This window comes from Rana temporaria, chromosome 6, assembly GCF_905171775.1.
Source record: "Rana temporaria chromosome 6, aRanTem1.1, whole genome shotgun sequence".
Classification (NCBI taxonomy): domain Eukaryota; kingdom Metazoa; phylum Chordata; class Amphibia; order Anura; family Ranidae; genus Rana; species Rana temporaria.
In genome coordinates, this window is record NC_053494.1 from 189833677 (window position 1) to 189855123 (window position 21447).

Sequence of the window (21447 nt, forward strand, 5' to 3'; positions counted from 1 at the left end):
TATGAAATGTCACTGACTATGTGTTTTTGTGGTTTAGCGGTAGTACATATTCTTAGAAAGCAGGGGGGAGGCAGTTTCATGAAATGCCAAGCTGAACTTGCCAGCATACTACTATGCAATAAAAAAATTAACAAAACTGCGGGAGCTCCTCTGGGGGTCTGGATAAAACTAAAGGGAATGCAAAAAAAAAAAAAAAAAAACGGTTTAAAGTAGAACTAAAAACAAAAAAAGTTTTCTTTCGTTTTGGACAGAATGGAGAGGGATTTGTCAGTTTTTATTGCCGTCTGTTCCCCCCCATGAGGGAGATTCATCCTTTCTATTTTTCCTGATTACCATTAAAAGTGAAAGTAAAATAAAACACTACATTTTGGGTAGTCCCCAGGAAAGTAAGAGGGTAAATCTTACATTGAGGACACTAGTTCCGGTGGCTTTGGGTCCCCAAAAGATTTCATTAATTTGCAGGAATTTCAACTCACTTCCTGTTTTGGCTATGAGACAGGAAGTGACAGTAAATCTCCCCAATGGCTCACAGAAGGCAAAAAATGAAACAATCCTTATTCCAATAAAAAAAAAAAGTATTGTCCATAGTTCTACTCCAAGAATGACCCGGTAATGGCATACAGACTGCTATAAAGGGACAGCAATTATTAGGAATTTACACTACAATATTTCTAGGATAACCCAACAACACCAGCACTGGCCTAACTGCTGAAATGAAAGTAGCAATAAAGACTTGGGTTGATAAGCTTTTGTTTGCAAAAATGGTAGCTCAAAAGGTAGGTTGATGCAGCCTAAAAGAGGGTAAACCACATGCATAGGCGTGCGCACAGGGTGTGCCAGGTGTGCCCAGGCACACCCTAATCACCCTGTGCAGAACAGATCCCTCCTTCCCCCCACAGCACTGCCAGCTTCCCTCCTCTCCCACCGGTTGTTACTGTGGATATTTTAGGCTGAGTGGGGGAAGGGGCCAGTAAATATGCCATTTACTGGCCCCTTCCCTTTCTAAATGAACATTGTGAGTGATTGGTAGAGTGTGTTTGAGCTTTGGGGGTGCACACCCCAATGCCAAAGGCTGCGCACACCTATGACCACATGTCATATGCACCTATTAAAGAGGAGTTCCACCCAAAAATTTAACTTCTGCTTTTTGGAACCCTCCGGTGTCACATTTGGCGCTTTTCAGGGGGGGAAGAGGGAGCAGATACCTGTGTAATACAGGTATTTTGCTCCCACTGTCGAGCATAAAATACCCGAGCCACCCGCAGGTATCTATGCCACTTCTGGCGCCTTAGCCCCCCCCCCCCCGCTGTCTTTTGGGAGACACACAGGTCCCAGAAGACAGCAAGGACCAGTGGGATAGCACATGCGCAGTAGGGAACCAGGAAGTGAAACCGCAAGGGTTCACTTCCGGATTCCCTTACCGAAGATGGCGGCAGCAGCAGCACCCGAGAGCCGAGCAATAGGTCAGCTTCCAGTGCCGACATCGCAGGCGCCCTGGACAGGTAAGTGTCATTATTTTAAAAGTCAGCAGCTGCAGTATTTGTAAAAAAAAAAAAAAAATAATATTCGGCAGACCTCCACTTTAATCTCAGAATCCTCGCTATCTCATTTGGCATACAAGCATTACAAAACCTGAAAGCAAACTGCAGTTACCCATAGACACAAACCCAAATCCCATTGACAGAGGCCCTAATAAAACAAGTTCTGATGACACAAGATATATCTCTTCTACTAAAATTTCCAGCATTTAACTTACTTGTCCCACCCCCAGGACTTGTCAACACCAGCGAGGGGTGCGGCGCCTCCATGCTCTTGTGCAGTGTGGCCACAGCAATGATCTTACGCTTGTGGATGCAAAGCTTGGTCACATCCTCATCCGCCTTAACATCCTCTGCGGTTCTTTGCTTCACAGCAGCTCCAGGGTCAAAATTAAACACCTACAATGGTCATACATTGGATTATATAAGGGTGGGCATGCACATTCAGATATTCATTATCCGCTCACACTGCACCCTGGACCATCCGAGTTCTCTTTAGTTCAATCCCGCTCTATGGTAGGATGCAGAAGTCAACATGCACTGGTACACTAGTCTCTCTAAAAGACAGGCACATTAACGTCTGCAATGCTCCACTACTTTAGCCAAGGGCTAGCATATTGGATTTACCTTTTTCAGAATTCTGAAAAGTCCTAAATCTTGTAGTTAGAAAATTCCCATTTGTTCCAGGGGTCTCAAACTGGTGGCCCTCCAGCTGTTGCAAAACTACAAGTCCCATGAGGCATTGCAAGGCTGACAGTTACAAGCATGACTCCCACAGGCAGAGGCATGATGGGACTTGAAGTTTTGCAACAGCTAGAGGGCCGTCAGTTTGGAGACCCCTGGAACTTAGACCCCTCTTTTAAAGAAGATGTGAAATGATGCTCTGATAGAGCAGGTATAGTAAAGTGGAAGTAAATCCATCAATTTAACAGTTTCAAAAAACATTTCTGGCATGCCCTGTCACATTGGTTGTGCTCTCAACCAAACTGTCAAACCATCCAATGACTGGTGTCATAACTGATCACATGTGCAGCATCATGGCAGTTAAAATATTAAATCATCGGCCAAAATGGCAGCTTCCTTGGCCAAAAACGATAGGAGGGTTTACTGCCACTTTAAGCAAGAGCGGGAACTTTTGTCAATTTCTGCTGTCAGGAAGAAAACCAATTTATACATTTGCCTCTTGGAAACGTTGCCTAGATACATATCCACATGCTTTACATTTTGTGTGTCCAGTGGTCACCAAAATGTCAATAATAGCATCCATTTAAAGTGTAAGTAAACCCACCTATCATTTTCAGCCAAGGAAGCTGCCATCTTGGCCTATATTTAATCTTCAACTGCCATGATGCTGCACATGTGATCAGTTATGACACCAGCCATTGGTTGGTTTGACTGTTTGGTTGAGAGCACAACCAATGGGACAGTTAGCAATCCCGGCATGCCGGAAATGTAACTGCTTTTTGAAACTGTTAAATCGATGGGTTTACTTCCGCTTTAAGAGATATTCTCCAATTTCAAGTAATTTACTAAACCAAGATCAGTCAGATGGCATGTTGTGCAGTGCCAGAGGCTAACAATTAGAAGTCTTTAGGGGTGGCCACACACGGGTACATATTTCACTGAGCAAAAATGGAGGTAAGGAGCGTGCCAGCCTTCATATCTAGGACTGGCAAGATGGAACCATACAAGGCTTGTTTGGCAAACGTTTTGCATTATTTCTTTCATGGCACCACCAATTTTACAGACATGTTACTAAATCTCTGTGCGGGTATATCGGACATTCAGGTATGTACATGATCACTGATGCCAGTCCTTACACCCTAGTCATGAATGCAACAATACAATGTATGCCGTTGTTTGCCAATACTAGATACTGTGCCAATACTGTGAATGCCCACCCTTACATTCACAAGGAGAAAAATATAAAGAGAAAAAAACATTAGATTGGTCTACATTAAAGACAGAGTGTGATATACCCTTTCCCCTAATCACCACCACCCCTACACAATATCCCAGTTTAATCTATGATCGTAGAAACTAACAATTAAACCAGATTGTAGACGTACCTTCGGCAGAATGAGAGGGCATTCTAGGCCACACTTGCAGGTTCCATCTGTGAGAAGATAAGATTTCACCTGGTCCAAACATGACAGATGGGATCCACTTGGGCTGCAAAGTAAACAGACAAATCAGATAAATGAGGCAGCGCAGAATTACACATTACTCTTCACATTAGCTCGTCTCCAAAGCCGAACGATTTCCAGTGCGACTTTGATCCGACTTTACATTCTCATGACCAAACTCGCACCAAAAGTAGTGCAGGCAAGTTTTTAACCCATTCCTGCCGATAGTACGCATATACGTGGACACACTGGACTGGGCTTTTTTCAGTGGGGCCACATACACTATATTACCAAAAGTATTGGGACACATGACTTTACACCCACGTGAATTTTAATGGCATCCCAGGCTTTGTTCGTAGAGTTCAATATGGATATGCAAACAAGAAAACTCGCTGGTCCAGGTGAGACAAGAAGCCCGATTAACCACTTAAGACCCGGACCTTTAGGCAGCTAAAGGACCTGGCCAGTTTTTGCGATTCGGCACTGCGTCACTTTAACTGACAATTGCGCAGTCGTGCGACGTGGCTCCCAAACAAAATTGGCGTCCTTTTCTTCCCACAAATAGAGCTTTCTTTTGGTGGTATTTGATCACCTCTGTGGTTTTTATTTTTTGCGGTATAAACAAAAATAGAGCGACAATTTTGAAAAAAAATGCAATATTTTTTACTTTTTGCTATAATAAATATCCACCACAAATCTATAAAAAAAAATATATTTTTTCCTCAGTTTAGGCCGATACGTATTCTTCTACCTATTTTTGGTAAAACAAAATCGCAATAAGCGTTTATCGATTGGTTTGCACAAAGTTTATAGCGTTTACAAAATACGGGATAGTTTTATTGCATTTTTATAAAAAAAAATGTTTTTACTACCAATGGCGGCGATCAGCGATTTTTTTCGTGACTGCGAGATTATGGCGGACACTTCGAACAATTTTGACAGATTTTTGGGACCATTGTCATTTTCACAGCAAAAAATGCATTAAAAATGCATTGTTTACTGTGAAAATGACAATTGTAGTTTGGGAGTTCAGCGCCCCGCTGAAGGGGTCAAGTGTGACCTCATTTGTATTTCTAACTGTAGGGGGGTGTGGCTGTAGGTGTGACATCATTTATTATATTTCCCTATAAAAGGGAACGCACGATCAATGACGGCGCCACAGTGAAGAACGGGGATGCTGTGTTTACACACAGCTCTCCCCATACTTCAGCTCCGGGGACCGATCGCGGGACTCCAGCGGCGATCGGGTCCGCTGGTCCCGGAGCTTTGGACTGGGTCGCGGGCGAGCGCTCGCGACCCACGGGTGGGCACTTAAAGAGGACGTACCTGTACATGCTTGTGCCCGGCCGTGCCATTCTGCCGACGTAAATGTGCAGGAGGCGGTTCTTAAGTGGTTAAACTTACGGGTGCAGGCCCCGGCTCGCATACGACCAATAGAAGAAATGGCTGCACTCCGAGATCGATGAAAATTCCTTTTGATAGATCTTGGATTGCAGACATTTCCTCTATTGAGGATTCAATATGGAGTTGGCCCATCCCATAGGAGCTTCAACTCTTCTGGGAAGGCTGTCCACAAGGTTTAGGAGTGTTTTTTTTTTAGAAGATAAAGTTATCGGCACAGCGGTCAATCTGATCCAGGGGTTTTAATGCTTTGACTCACTGAAGTAGAATGATCTTCCAGATAATGTTTTGCCTTTGCTTGCTGACTATTACCAGAGATTCACAGAGCACAGGACTGTCTGGGTGAGCAGAAGACACGACTAGTCCCTCCCCCAGCCTCCGATTGGATAATAAAATGGAATCAGGACACCGATGTGCTCATCTCCCTTTCACTTTGCACTAACCTACTAAGAGAGAATGTTCCTTGTTAGCACATTAGTATTGCAGCATAGCTGAGCGACTCCTTGTATTGTTTCTGCCCAGCCTGAGCTCTCACGTACAAGAGGTTTCAACATAGGTTTCCATATAAATGAATAAAGACCAAAACTTTTGAAAAAATAAATATTTTCTATTCTCGGTCATAAAACATATCCAATAATATCAAATTTCATCATAAAATTAGGCCAAAGTATATTCTGCTACATGTCCCTGGCAACAAACATGCCAGTTATAGCATTTACAAAACTATGGGACATATATTTGAAAGTTTATCAATCCTGATGTACTGACGGCCCATCTCATTTCTTGAGGCCCTGAAATGCCAGGACAGTACAAATACCCCCCAAATTACCCTTTTTGGAAAGTAGACAGGCTGAGGCATTTAGTAAGAGGCATGGCGAGATTTTTGATTTGATTTTTGTCACTTTTTTTTAAATTAAGCCATTTTGGTCACCAGTGCAGTACAGCTTCAAACTTTAATTAATTAAATTTAACCACTTCAGCCCCAGAAGGATTTACCCCAGGGTTTGACAAATTTGCTTGGAATCTAGGAGCCAGCTAAAAAGGTTGGGAGCCAGAAAACGCGCCCAGTCCAGACGAGCTTGCGCGCAGAAGCGAACACATACGTGAGTAGCGCCCGCATATGTAAACGGTGTTCAAACCACACATGGCGACTGGGATTTGTCGAGCCCCGATTTACCCCCTTCCTGACCAGAGCACTTTTTGCAATTCGGCACTGCGTCGCTTTAACGGACAATTTCGCGGTCGTGCTGTACCCAAACCAAAATGTACGTCCCTTTTCCCCCCAGAAATAGAGCTTTCTTTTGGTGGTATTTGATAACCTCTGCGGTTTTTATTTTTTGTGATATAAAACCAAAAAAAGAGCAACAATTTTGAGAAAAAAAAAAAAAAAGGAAAGATTTTTTTACTTTAGGCTATAATAAATATCCCAAAAGGTTTAAAAAAAAAATAATAATTTCATCATTAGTTTAGGCCGATATATATTCCTGTACTTTTTGTTTAACAAAAATATCGCAATAAAAGCGTATATTGATTGGTTTGCGCAAAAGTTATAGAGTCTACAAAATAGGGGATAGATATATGCAGTTTTTTTTTTACAAGTAATGGCAGCGATTTGTAATTTTTAAATCAGGACTGTGACATTGCGGCGGACAGATGGCACACTTTTTTGGGACCATTAACATTTATACAGCGATCAGTGTTATAAAAATGCACTGAATACTGTATAAATGACACTGGCAGGGTAGGGTTTAACACTAGGGGGTGAACAAGGGGTTAAATGTGATGAGGGTTTTATTTTACACTTTACTTACAGGGAGGGGCCAGGAGCGCCACTGAGGGACCCGAGAAGGAGGAGGATCCAGGCTTTCATTTGAATAGCTCTGTGTTCCCCGCCGCACCTCTCATGTATAGACACTCCCCCTTGCCCAGAAACTTTTAAAGACAGATCACCCGTCCCAGGATTGGACGGGCGATCTGTCTATGAAAGTGCCCGGGCAAGGGGGAGTGTCTATACATGAGGCGCGGCGGGGAACACACAGCTATTCAAATGAAAGCTGTTGTGTTCCCCCAGCGCAAATTAACTAGATGTCGGCAGCCGCGGGGAGGGGTGTCTTGGCTTTCTATTAGGGGGACACAAGGCTGCATCAAGGACATGGCTGCATCAAGGGACACAAGGCTGCATCTAGGGACACAAGGCTGCATCTAGGGACACAAGGCTGCATTTAAAAAAAAAAGTATCGGTATCGGCGAGTACATGAAAAAAAGTATCGGTACTTGTACTCGGTCCTAAAAAAGTGGTATCAGGACAACCCTAATGGGAGGTGAAGGAACATCTCAAAACACAAAAAAAAAAAAAAAAAAAAAAAAAAAAAAATTGCCCAGGGGTTATAACTCTCCCCTACTCTATACAAAACAAAACAAGTATTTCCTTTAGTTCTACTTTAAGGTTTTATATCAGGGCTCAAATTTTCAAATCCTGAGCTACTAGCCAGGCCTCAAGGGTTACTTGCCACCAGTTGCCCCGCCCAACCCCCTACCCCTAATCCCGCCCCTAAACACGCCCTCATATATTATCTCATGAATGTACACTTAAATGTTCAATGCAGAATTAAGTTAAGTTATAAAAATATTAAAAACAACAACTTTATCCATACCCAAAAATGCAGCCAGCCCGTGTCAACTTTTTTTATATTGTGAAAGATAATGTTACGCCGAGTAAATTGATACCCAACGTGTCACGCTTCAAAATTGCGTCCGCTCGTGGAATGGCGACAAACTTTTACCTTTTAAAATCTACATAGGCGACGTTTAAAAAATTCTACAGGTTGCATGTTTTGAGTTACAGAGGAGGTCTAGAGCTAGAATTATTGCTCTCACGCCAACAATCGCGGCGATACCTCACATGTGTGGTTTAAATACCGTTAACATATGTGGGCGCTACTCACGTATGCGTTCGCTTCTGCGCGCAAGCTCGGTGTGACGGGGCGCGTTTTCTGGCTCCTAACTTTTTTAGCTGGCTCCTAGATTCCAAGCAACCTTTGTCAAACTCAGCCTTAACTGCTTAAAAAATAAATAAAGTTTTCCTGTATTCCTTCCTGGGTGACAACACAGGAAGTTAAAGGGAATTTCCTACAGTGGAATATCAGGCTAGAACAAAGCTTAAAACTTCCCTCACATCTCTTCCAACTCCTATACCAACGACACTGTAGAAGAGAGATGCATACAATTACCTGTTCTCAGAGTGCTCTGGCTTCAGGTGAGAAGAGGGACAGCTGAAAACAGATGTCCTATAGAAGGTCTATGGGTGACATCACCGTCCAGGCATTCCATCTGTTGTTGGCACTCTCTCCTCTTCCCTGAAGCCAGTTGCTGGGGAGATCATATGACCGGCGCGCTCTGGGAACAGGTATCTTCCTTTTACAGGGTAGTTGGTATAGGTGCTAGAAGGGGGAAGGGAGCAGTTTCTAAGCTTGCCTGGAATTCTACTTTTTAAGGCCTTCTTCACACTAATGCGATTTCTCCTGCATCTGCCATTGTGCTGCAATGCACGCCAAGAGAAATCACATTTTTTTTCTATGGTGCCCATTGACAACGCAACATGCAGTATGGTTTTTAAAAGGTGCAGGGGCATAGTACATTTTTTTTGCCCATTAGACTTCAAAGGGAGACCAGGAAAAACACGAATTTTTTTTTTTGCGTTTTTTGGCAAGGTTGTGTTTAACAACCAGTCTCTTCCTCCTAAAAAACGAATAAAGCATTGAAAATACATAAATTAAGCAGCAGCATTGGTGTGAACCTAGGCTAAATCGCGGAGCATTGCAGAATTCTCTTTTTTAGAAAGCTACTTGTCATACTGATGCTTCGAGGGTTCAATGCTGACAAAGTTGCTGACCTGCAACAGGTAGAGAGAAGGTATTCTGCACAAGTTTAAAAGCATGCTTGTTCAATGTAATACAAAAGGATATCAATCAGGAGCAGCCAGGCAAACAGCATTGTCTTGGGGGGGGAATAGTAATTAAAGCCCCTGTAATGTCCTTGTAGCAAAGTGATTTCAATGATAACACACACCAGTAAAAACTAGATAGAGCTTCCAACACTCCCAAATAAAAATAAATAAAGAACCCCAACTAGAAAGAATACACCTTAAAGCGGGAGTTCACCCGAAATTTTTTTTTTGAACATTAGATTGATGCTCATTTTGTGAAGGGGAATCGGGTGTTTTTTTAAAATCGAAGCAGTCCTTACCGTTTTAGAGAGAGATCTTCTCCGCCGCTTCCGGGTATGGTCTTCGGGACTGGGCGTTCCTATTTGATTGACAGGCTTCCGACGGTCGCATACAGCGCGTCACGAGTAGCCGAAATAAGCCGAACGTCGGTGCGCAGGCGCCCTATAGAGCCGCACCGACGTTCGGCTACTTTTGGAAAATCGTGACGCGATGTATGCGACCGTCGGAAGGAAGCCTGTCAATCAAATAGGAACGCCCAGTCCCGCGGCCCATACCCGGAAGCGGCGGAGAAGATCTCTCTAAAACGGTAAGGACTGCTTTGATTTAAAAAAAAAAAAAAACACCCGATTCCCCTTCACAAAATGAGCATCAATCTAAGGGTAAAAAATTAACTTTTTGGGTGAACCTCCACTTTAAAGTGATACCAAACCCACAACAGTAAAATTAGTCTGTATAAACTGTAAAGCATGCTCGTTATACTCACCGTGGAACCCAAGAGGTTAATCCTCAGCATTGTGTATAAAAGCTGTTAGATCCGGTCTCTGATCTTCCCCTTCTTTAACTAACTCCAATCAATATTGTGATAGAAAAGAGCATTAGGAGTCAGGCTGCACATGCTCAGTTTGGTGTGTATTGCTAAAGTTTTTTATTTTAATTTTTCTTGGGAGGGTGCTTAGCACAGGGTAGAGCTGCACGATTCTGGCTAAAATGAGAATCACAATTTTTTTTTTGCTTGGAAGATCGGGATTCTCTCACGATTTTCGCGGTGCAACATCTTTTTTGTACATTATACAAAAAAATTGGGCTAACTTTGCTGTGTACTTTAATTAATTAAAGTGGATTTCTTCTAAAATAAAAATGCGTTTGAAAAACCACTATGCAAATACGGTGTGGCATAAAATATTGCAACAAACACCATTTTATTCTCTAGGGTCTCTGCTATAGAAAAAAAAAAAACATAATCACATTTGGGTGTTCCAAGTATTTTCTAGCAGAAAAAAATGTTTTACTTGCAAGCAACATATCAGAAAAGGTTTGGTCTTTAAATGGTAAAACTTCCTTCATCTACAAGCTTTAAAAAAGGGGTCGCAGAGGTTCGTTTTTTATTTTCCAAACAATTTCCCTTCTAAATGTTTTTTTTCTTTGTCTGAATTTCTCACTTCCTGTTCCTCCTCAGTAAGCTGTTCTAAATGACTTTCCACCGCTCAGATGATGGTAGAAAGCTTACTGAGGAGAAACAGGAAGTGAGAAATTTAAACAAAGAAAAAAAAACATTTAGAAGTGAAATTAAAGGAAAAGGTAAGTGAACCTACAATGCACTAGCTTAACGACCGCCGCATGTACATATACGTCGGCAGAATGGCACGTCGCTGCCTAGACGTGGGTCGGGGGTCCGATCGGGACCCCCCCCCCCCCGCGGTACATACGGCGGTCGTTAATCGTGTGGGAGCGATCCGGGATAAGGGGGCGGCTATTCGTTTCTAGCCACCCCCCTCGCGATCGCTCCCTGGAGCTAAAGAACGGGGAGAGCCGTATGTAAACACGGCTTCCCCGTGCTTCACTGTGGCGGCAGCATCGATCGTGTCATCCCTTTTATAGGGAGACAATCTATGAAGTCAGACCTACAGCCACACCCCCCTACAGTTGTAAACACACACTAGGTGAAACATAACTCCTTCAGCGCCCCCTGTGGTTAACTCCCAAACTGCAACTGACATTTTCACAATAAACAATGCAATTTAAATGCATTTTTTGCTGTGAAAATGACAATGGTTCCAAAAATGTGTCAAAATTGTCCGAAGTGTCCACCATAATGTCGCAGTCATGGAAAAAAAAAAAAAAATCGCTGATCGCCGCCATTAGTAGTAAAAAAAAATAATTATTTTTTTTTTAATAAAAATGCAATAAAACTATCCCCTATTTTGTAAACGCTATAAATTTTGCGCAAACCAACCGATAAACGCTTATTGCGATTTTTACCAAAAATATGTAGAAGAATACGTATCGGCCTAAACGGAGGAAAAAAAAGTGTTTAATATATTTTTGGGGGATATTTATTATAGAAAAAAGTAAAAAAATATTGATTTTTTTTTTCAAAATTGTCGCTCTATTTTTGTTTATAGCACAAAACATAAAAACCGCAGAGGTGATCAAATACCACCAAAAGAAAGCTCTATTTGTGGGAAGAAAAAGACGCAAATTTTGTTTTGGTACAACATTGCATGACCGCGCAATTACCAGTTAAAGCAGCGCAGTGCCAAATTGTAAAAACACCTCTGGGCATTTAGGTGCATATTGGTCCGGGGCTTAAGTGGTTAAAGGAACCAATTTAGAGAATAAAAGACGAACCTTTACAACCCTTTTAAGCAGAGACCGATAAAAGTCACAAGACTGCTATATACGGCTATTTAGCGGTTTATATTTTCTAAAACCATTGCATTTCTGTGTACTGTGGGAGACCAGATATAGTGAATGCAGGGTGCTGGATTTAGGAACACTTTAAATGTAAAAAGATAAAACATCAGAACAGAAGTAGATAATTGTGTTTCATACAAAAAACTGAAGGCCTGGTCATGCTCACCTAATATATACAACGCCATTTTGGTCCACTCGACGTTGCCAGCCCACTGGAACCTGCACTGACAGCGAGGCACCATCGTTGTCTCCTCCATCACACACCTTTCCACCATTCATTTTCTTATTGTGATCCAGCCAAGATATTAACAGAAAGAGGACTGCCACATGCCATAGGAACTCATGTCTCTGAGAGGACCAATCCTGCACAGTTGTGTAATCCGCACAAAGTGCATTTGGTAAATAAAGTTTTATGACAAGTCAGAAGAATGGGTCACTATCTCCGTAATCCATTGCTGTGCGATATGCCACACCGATCAAGGAACAAAAAGATCTCACAAAGCCACTGTGCCCTCCGAAGACGAACTGGTAGAATCCATCCATGTGCTGTGGCCTATGCGAAGACACACAGAAAAGAAGAACTTCATCCTTGTGTATCCAAAGACGTTGTTGGTGGGAGCGGTGATGACGGATTACCTTTTTATATGCTGCATTCTTTGTGTCTTTTTTTTGTTTTCCAATCTGTAGATAAAATGTTGCAATACTTCCCAGGTGACCTCATGGTGTCACAAAGTCAGCTTTGCTCTGCAAAAAAAAAAAAAAAAACACAGACAGTTAATATCAAGGAACTTTCCTTACAAGATTACAGTCTATGCTACCCAATTACCTTAAAGTGATTGTAAAGTTTCTCTCGCTTGATTTTCCTTTTTATTAAAAATAATATACATGTTATACTAAACTCATGGTGTCACAAAGTCAGCTTTGCTCTGAATTGGATTTGCACAGTGAAGACCAGATTCCTACTCTTCTGCCTCTTGTGTACTCCTGGCTCCTCCCTCCTGTTGGGTGCCCCCACAGCAAGCAGCTTGCTATGGGGGCACCCAAGCCGAGACACAGCTCGATGTGTCCATTCAGACATGGAGCTACGACCCGGCCTGCCCCCATTCAAAGCTGGGCATATATCTGTAGTGTTTTCTTATCTCTCTTCAATGAACGAAGTCCCATAGCCATCTCTTCCTCAGTAGCTCTGTTATCAGCCCAATAACTTCTCACACCTTCTCCAAAACAGGAGATAGAAGTGTATCGGGGGAGGTTGCTATACAAAGATTAGCAGGCCCCTTGCGGTCTTAGGCTCAATTCACACCTATGCATATTGCTTTTGAGCATTCAAGTGGATGTAAACCCTCACATATACCCAGTGAAGTGAATAGCCTCAGATGATACACAGATTAAACAAATCTCTGTATATAAAGTTTTACATGTATGTCTGCTGTCTTCAGCTGACATGCTGCAGTGCTTGCTGCCATTGGCTGGCGCTGCTGTCAATCACATCCAGTGACACAGCGCACCGAGGGGCGGGACAGAGGGTCACGGGAGCGCGCCCACAATTACTGACCACCATGCGAGCTCTCGCATGACTGTGGTGACTAATTGCGGGGAGGACCAGAGATAGCCCCCGAGGGACCCCAGAAGACGTGGATCGGGGACACTCTGTGCCAAACAAATTGCACAGTGGAGGCAGGTATAACACGTTTCCTTTTAAAATAACAATTTTTTTTTTTCCCCCCTTTACAAACGCTTTAATAGCCAACAGTATAATTTACAAAGTACAAAAATATCGAAGATTAACCACTTGCAGACCGTCCTCTCGCAAAATGTACTGTGGACGGGCAGCATGGCGCTGCCTGTTTCCGGGTTTAGGGCATGCACCGGGTGCCAACACCCACTGTGATTTTACACAGCGGGAGTCTGTCAGCAGGTCTCGGCCAACGATTCCTTGCCGGGACCTGTTGATTGGCTATGTCCAATCATAGCCCAGAGTTCTGTGTTGAACATCAACATAAGCCTCTGTACAGAGGAAACAATCTCTCCGTTTCTTATTAGAGCCGGGCGATTTTATAAAAAAAAAAACCTTATGATTCAAATTTTTTATTTTATTTTTACGGACACCGCGCCGTTCCAGAGGAGCTGCGGGCAGGAGTTTTTAGGCGAGGCCGATCCTGGTGAAAAAAAAAAAAATCTAAAAGATCGATTTGCTGAAAATCTGAATCAATTTGACCTCTCAACTCGATTTGAGATTCAAACACATTTTTTCCCCATCCCTATTTCTTATCCCTGCAATGTTCCATACAATACTGTCAATCCCAAAGTAAATGTAGAATGAGTCAAACTCCTCCATTAGGATCGGGAACCAGAAAAGCATTAAAGGAGAAATCCTTGAAAGCATTCTGCTGGAGCAATAGGGGGAAGACTCCTTCAGAAAAGAGCTGCCTGAAGAGTAGCAAGTAGATCCACCTGCCATGACGGGGAAGGAGACAGTTTGAAAATCATGAAGCAAAGGATTCAGAAAGCAAAACCTCAGTTTGTAGCCCCCTGGAAACAAAATTCTGGACCCAGTAGAATAAAAATAAAAAATGTATCAAAAAAGGAACTAATTAACCTGATTTTTTTTTTTTTTTAAACAGCTCAACTACACACCAGAACTCTGGCCGGGGGAGGAGACCTGCTTTTCTATGCTGCAGTTCAACACTTGCAGGTCTCTCCTCGCTCTCCTGCCGCTTCTCCCTCCTGACTGAACTTTCATTTAGAGTGTCTACAAGACTGATGGCAGTCAAATTCATGCGTTTATACTAGAACGAAAAAAGTGGAAGGGTTAATAAAAATTTAGGTTAAAAAGGCTGCTTGCTCTCTGAACTGACCTTTCATTTGACCTTTAGGCTTGGGGGGAGGGGGTGCAGGTACCTGGTTTTGACAGGTACACTCTCCTACTTCCTGCAGAGCTCGCGCAGCAAACTCAGCCAGAAGTTGGGCTCTCACCGCAGCCTTGCGGCTTCACAGCTGGTTTCCCCTACCCAAGATGGCGGGGCCAGCACCCAAAACCCAATTCAAGATTTGGCTTGGGTGAGGACACTGTGGGATCCATGGACAGGCAAGTGCACCAATAATAAAAGTCAGTAGCTACAGCAGGGCTCGACAAAATCCGGGCGCCCGGTCGCAAGTGTGACAAGAAATTGTGACCTGGCATCCGCGCCCACCGGTAGTTGAGGCCGCGGCTTTGCGGCCTTGTGAAGGCTCAAGCTTCCTTCTGTGACCTGGCGCCATCTGGTGGTGGCCGCTGGCATTACAAGTAAAACAGCAGTTCTAATGTGTTTTTTCACTGTTTTCACTGCCATTTCCTTCCCTCTAATTAGAACCCCCAAACAGTTATATATTTATTCTAACACCCTAGAGAATAAAATGGCGGTCGTTGCAATACTTTGTCACGCCGTATTTGCGCAGCGGTCTCACAAGCACACTTGGGGAAAAAATACACTTTTTTAAATTAAAAAATAAGACAACAGTAAAGTTATCCCATTTTTTTTTTTAATATTGTGAAAGATAATGTTACGCCAAGTAAATTGATACCCAACATGTTACGCTTCAAAATTGCGTCCGCTCGTGGAATGGCGACAAATTTTTACCCTTTAAAATCTCCATAAGTGATGTTTAAAAAATTCTACAAGTTGCATGTTTTGAGTAACAGAGGAGGTCTAGAGCTAGAATTATTGCTTTCGCTCCAACGATCGCGGCGATACTTCACATGTGTGGTTTGAATACCGTGTACATATGCTGGCGCTACTCCATATGCGTTCGCTTCTGCGCGCAAGCTCGGTGTGACGGGGTGCGTTTTCTGGCTCCTAACTTTTTTAGCTGGCTCCTAGATTCCACGCAAATTTGTCAAACCCTGAGCTACAGTATTGGTAGCTGCTGACTTAAAAAAAAATTTGGTGGGGGGTCTGGAACGCCACTTTAAAGACAATGGACACACCAAGTTAATTTTCCGTTTCCCTCTTTTCTTCCTTCTTTCCTCCCTTTTCCTCTTTTCTATCTTTTTAGGGCGGTCGTACGATTTAAGATACAGCAGAGTCCTCTACTTCCTTTATGTGAAATCCCTGGTCTCCCTGCTAGTCCCCTTGTTTTCCCATTAAAAACTGACCATATTAAGCAAGAGCACAGCATGCTCAGTTCTCTAGCTATGCTGGGAACTCCGTGTACTCCCCTTCGAAAATCAGACTTGTCCTGACAGGCCCATGCTGCACAGCCATTCACTGGCAAGCTTAGTGTTCTGCTGCTTTTCCTCCTCCCAGCTCTTATGCAGCTGAGAACAGAGGGAATGTGATCACTTATACAAAAAGGGGAAGAAGAAAAAAAAAAAAAAAAAAAAAAAGTATTAATAATGTTTTTATATCTATACAAAAATGTTTTGTTGTTTTACAAGGTGATCATTTACAATCATTTTAATTTCCCTTGTGAGAATGCTGTTGGTCACCCTGATGGATATGTCTGGAACATTTACTATGTGACTTGTGTTACGATTGCAGTACTAGCCCATTTTTAGATGTTTTAGCCCAGCCCTCAAAATTTACACTCGCCTGCTCGCATTTTGCGAGTAAATTTTGAGGGCTGGCGAGTGTGGGCTGCCTGGGAGCAGAGGGGGCGAGCAAGTAGAGGAGAGTCGCCGCCGCCGTCTGGTTGTTCAGAGTGCGGGGAACATTACAGCTTTCAATTCAATAGCTGTGTTCCCCGCCACGCGTGTCATATACAGCCCCTCCCCCTTGTAGGGGCACTTTGATAGACAGATCACCCATCTTGTTTTCCGGACAAGGGGGGAGGGGCTGTATATGATGCGCGCGGCGGGGAACACAGCTATTGAACTGAAAGCTGTTATGTACCCTGCGGTTTGAACAACCAGGCGGCGGCTCTGGCTCCTCCCCTACCCAGCACAGGTTGGCTGCAATTGTGGGGGGACTCTGGCTGCAATTGTGGGGGGACTCTGGCTGCAATGGTAGACATGGGCAGGCTTCATTTTTGGGCACAGATAAAAGTTGTTGTTAATATTTATTTTTATAACTTGATTCTGCATAAAACATCTAAGTGTCATTTCATGAGATTTATGAGGGCGTGTCTAGGGGCGGGATTAGGAGGCGGGACATGGCATGGGTTGGGCAGGGCAACTGGTGGCGAGTACGCCTTGAGGCATGGCTAGTAGCTCAGGACTTGAAATTTTGAGCCCTGTTTTAGCCTACTGTAAACTGCCATTGTATATGTTTTTTCTTCTGTCTTTTTATTTATTTTTAAAACAAGTTAATAAAAAAAAAGTTATAATAATTAAAAAAAAAAACACCCACAAGACTGACCTGTCACAAAAAAGTTGCATGATTTGTGCCAAATAAATAAATACATTTTCACAAATGAGCTGATGAATATTTGGCAAAATGGAGGTGTGCAGATGATGCAGCAAGACAGTCAAGATAATGGTGTCTTTGTCTAAACTATAAACTATATGTGCTGTGGCATAGTTTATGTGAAATCTTATACACCACAATCAGATTTTTCCGTGATAGCCTCTGCATTCCTTTACAACCACCAACCATAGTTTACTGGGCCCACCAAGTCCTTGTGATGTCTTCTCTGCTGAACAAGTTGCTCCTGGAGAGCACCAAAGACGGGTTGCTTATTCAGTGCACTATATAGAAGTCTTCTCTCGTCTCCCAAACGCCCCTTCTAGTGGCAGCCAGAAGCAGCTCCCTCAGCACCTCAGCATGCAGTACACAAGCAATAGAAGGCTGCAGGTCACAGTGTGCCAAACACTATTTTTCTTTCAAATGAAGCAGAGTATTCTGTTTGAATTACTGTATGTACAGACTGCATGGACAAGGAGAGATAAGGGACCGCCAATGAAAGTTCAGTTATCCTTTAGCACTCAAGGTGGTGTTCTAGTTTATATATAACCACTCAGGTTTGCTTCAAGATTGCATTTCCCACTTATGTTTGCATAGCAAAAATATGGGGCACAATATGCAGAACATAAACCAGGGAAAAAAACAAAAAACAAAAAAAAACAAACAAACGTTTTTTCCGTTTTTGTTTGGAACATATAAAATCTAGCTCAACGAACGGCAATATGTTATTATAACTAAACGGTTGTACCGATACTAGTATCGGTATCAATACTGAGCATTTGCCTAAGTACTTATACTTGGGTAAACGCTCCGATGCTTAATCTGATACCTGGACAGTCAGGGGTGATGAGTTACAATCACCGATCTCCCTGTATAGATTTTAATAAAAGCAGCTGACAGCGGCTTCTCCTCCTCTCCCTCCCATGGCTTTCAGCTGCTTTATTAAAATCTATACAGGGATTTAAACACCTCCCCAGCACCGCACCGATCACCCCCGGCTGTCCCCCATATCCTCCCCCGGTCCCCTCTGTGCTCTGTCAGTATAGAGAGTATAGATATGTAATTTACCGGGTCCTTCCCTTTCCGAATGCTCTGTGCATTCATGACTGTCACTGAGCATCGTAAACTGGTATACAATGCTTCAGTTTGTGAATGGAGTGGAGCTTCTGTCTCCTCTCCATTCATCTGCAGTGCAGCTGAGGCTGCAGAGAAAGGGACTGGGGAATCCCTGTCCTCAGTCCCTTTCCCTGTCTCAAAAGGGAGATGTCAGGGGTCTGTTAAGACCCCGATATCTCACCAAAGCCACCCCCAACAAAGCTAATAAAAAATAAAATAAAAACAGCCCACGCGTCATCAGTGCTGCATATTAGTGCCACCATCACATGACATAAAAAAAAAGTATCGGTAATCGGTGAGTACGTGGAAAAAAAAGTATCGATACTTGTACTCCGTCTTAAAGTGGTATCGGGACAACCTTAGTTATAACCTAGAGGTGTCATCCAATGACTTACACCAAAAGGCATACGGATACGAAGAAGGAGCACAGTGCGAGAGAAGCTCATCACTGTGCTACTTCTTCTTTCACTGTCCAGTCAGAGTTTGGGGTGGATTCAGGACAAACTAGGCTCAGATGAAGTGGCTTGTATGATACTGGTCATCAGACTGAGAACTAGTAGCAGAAAAGAAGTGCTGTTGGGAAGAGCTCTGGGTTGAAAATGTATACTGCAACAAAAATATATTTTTTTGGGCTTCCGGGTATCGCGGCTCCGGCGCTGTGATTGGCCGGAGCTACGACTGGTGGCAGGCGCACTTTAGCAAAGGCGAGCGTGTCGTTCCTAATGAGGCCATGCCGTGACTGAGAGGACACTGATTGCTGAGTGCACTCACCTAGAGCGGCTGTTTCCCTTTTCTCTACATACCGTGACTGACGGCTCCCACGCGCATGCGCAGGGTAATGTCATTGCAGCACCGGCCAATCACAGCGCCAGAGCTGCGATACCCGGAAGTTAGTCCCGGGAGAGATGTCGGCCGCCCAAACTGTGTACGAGGTCGGCTGCGGGGGCTTTGATATGAGGCGAGTATTGCATAATGGGCCAATATGCTATGCATACTAGCTCATTATGCCTTTGTCTTGCAGGGTTTTTGTAGGATTTTTTTATAGGCTTTAACTTCTTCTTTAAGCGCTCGCAGGAAACAAAAGGCAGAATTTATAAGAAAAAGAATTGAATGCGTTTCAAATCAATCTATCTTTATATTAAGAAGGATATTCAAATATTTACATTAGCTCAGTTGTGACTGGTTCGCGTTAAATTAACACACAGCTACTATTAGGTTAGCAGATGACTCACTCCTGACAAATCAATGTCAGCTGCATTTCAATGTTACATTACACAATAAAAAAAAGAAAAGATGAAATGGTTTCATTCACCAACTCTCTAAAAATATCCTACTTATTGCTATAGAAATTATGCTAGAAAAAAAAAAAATAGGTCACATAAATAGAGCTCCTGATAGTATGGAAAGCCATAAATATGGCTTGGTCACTGTGCTGCCTCTAAGAGTACTGTTACTGCTTCAGCACCCAACATAAGGGGACTACAAACATGTAACCTGTAGCTCAACTGCTTTAAAACCGAAAGTCCTGGGCAGAGGAAAAAGAGCGATTGAGTTGCACTTGCCAAAAACGTTGAATCAGGAGACTCAGTATCCCATAGGAATGCGAATCTCCAACAGCTAAGGTCAAGGGTGAAATATGTATACGTTTACATACAACCAGACAGGTAACAATTCTCTTCCTGATTAGTCCCCCGGCATTCTTATTAGACAGAGAACTGGCATCATCAGACACTTATTTAAATTTTTTTAATTACCTTTGACATTACTGAGAGTCTACACTTGGCTGCTCCCCATGCCCAGTCCTGATATTAACCAAGGTCCTGGCAGGGGCTGGGGAAGCCTCATGCAGTTTTCAAACACTATTAATGCAGATCTTCCCTGCCTGGGACACTGGCTGACAATAGCCAAGACAAGGAGCAGATGCATGCCTCGGTTTAAATGATCTGAAACTCATTTTCGTTTTCTCTTAACAGCAAGTGCAATTGATTTCCAAAACAAATACAGCCTATCGCAGCCTTTTTCAACCAGGGTGCCTTCAGGTTTCTTCAGGGGTGCCCTGGCAAAATGCCTAAAAAATGGCTAAAAAAAAAAGAGATTTTTAATACAGCTTACCTGTAAAATCTTTTTCTTGGAGTACATCACGGGACACAGAGCGGCATATTTATTACTATGTGGGTTATATGGAGTACCTTCAGGTGATGGACACTGGCAATCTCAAACAGGAAATGCCCCTCCCTATATAACCCCCTCCCATAGGAGGAGTACCTCAGTTTTGTAGCAAGCAGTATGCCTCCCAAAATGGTCCTCAAAAGAGGGGTGGGAGCTCTGTGTCCCGTGATGTACTCCAAGAAAAAGATTTTACAGGTAAGCTGTATTAAAAATCTCTTTTTCTTTATCGTTACATCACGGGACACAGAGCGACATTCATTACTATATGGGATGTCCCAAAGCAATGCTTACAATGAGGGGAGGGAGAACATCTCCAAGACAAAAGGATTTAATTTAGAGATATACTCAAATCATAATAAATCCAACTTAGTTGAGAAAAATAATCTTAAATTTTAAATTTAAACTCAAAAAAGAGGAGCCCCCGGAATCCGAGGGTCTCAAACTGCAGCCTGCAGCACTGCCTGCCCAAAGGCTGTATCAGTATTCCTTCTTACGTCCAACTGGTAGAATTTTGTAAACGTGTGGACAGAAGACCAGGTTGCCGCCTTGCAAACTTGAGCCATAGAGATCTGGTGGTGTGCTGCCCAGGAGGCGCCCATGGCCCTAGTAGAATGAGCCTTTAATGATACTGGAGGAGGCAACCCTTTCAAGCCGTAGGCCTGAGTGATTAATTGCTTAATCCACCTAGAAATGGTGGACTTTGCAGCTGCCTGCCCCTTCTTGGGCCCATCCGGTAAAATGAACAGCACATCTGTTTTCCGGATCTTCTTTGTAGCTTTAAGATAGGCCTTCATGGCCCTGACAATATCCAAGGTATGCAGCAACCCTTCCTTTCTGGAAGTAGGTTTAGGGAAGAAGGATGGTAATACCAAATCCTGGTTCAAATGAAAACTGGATATAACCTTCGGTAGGAAGGAAGGATGAGGGCGGAGAACGACCTTGTCCTTATGAAAAATAAGATATGGTTCCTTACAGGATAAGGCCGCCAGTTCCGATACTCTTCTTGCGGAAACTATGGCGACCAAAAATACTAACTTCCTTGTCAGTAAAACCAAAGGAATTTCAGCCAACGGCTC

At 43.1% G+C, this 21447-nt stretch overlaps 1 protein-coding gene across 1 annotated transcript in view; it reads right to left on the reverse strand.

Annotated features, from left to right (window-relative positions):
• MBD5 (methyl-CpG binding domain protein 5) overlaps positions 1-21447 on the reverse strand; it is a 101746-nt gene that overhangs the window by 27714 nt on the left and 52585 nt on the right. Inside the window, exons 3-5 of the mRNA XM_040358023.1 lie at positions 11872-12449; positions 3608-3710; positions 1757-1937 (exon numbers count right to left, since the gene is read on the reverse strand). Coding sequence (XP_040213957.1) covers positions 1757-1937; positions 3608-3710; positions 11872-11984 — 397 coding nt within the window. The 5' untranslated portion in view covers positions 11985-12449. The remainder of the gene's footprint in view (positions 1-1756; positions 1938-3607; positions 3711-11871; positions 12450-21447) is intronic.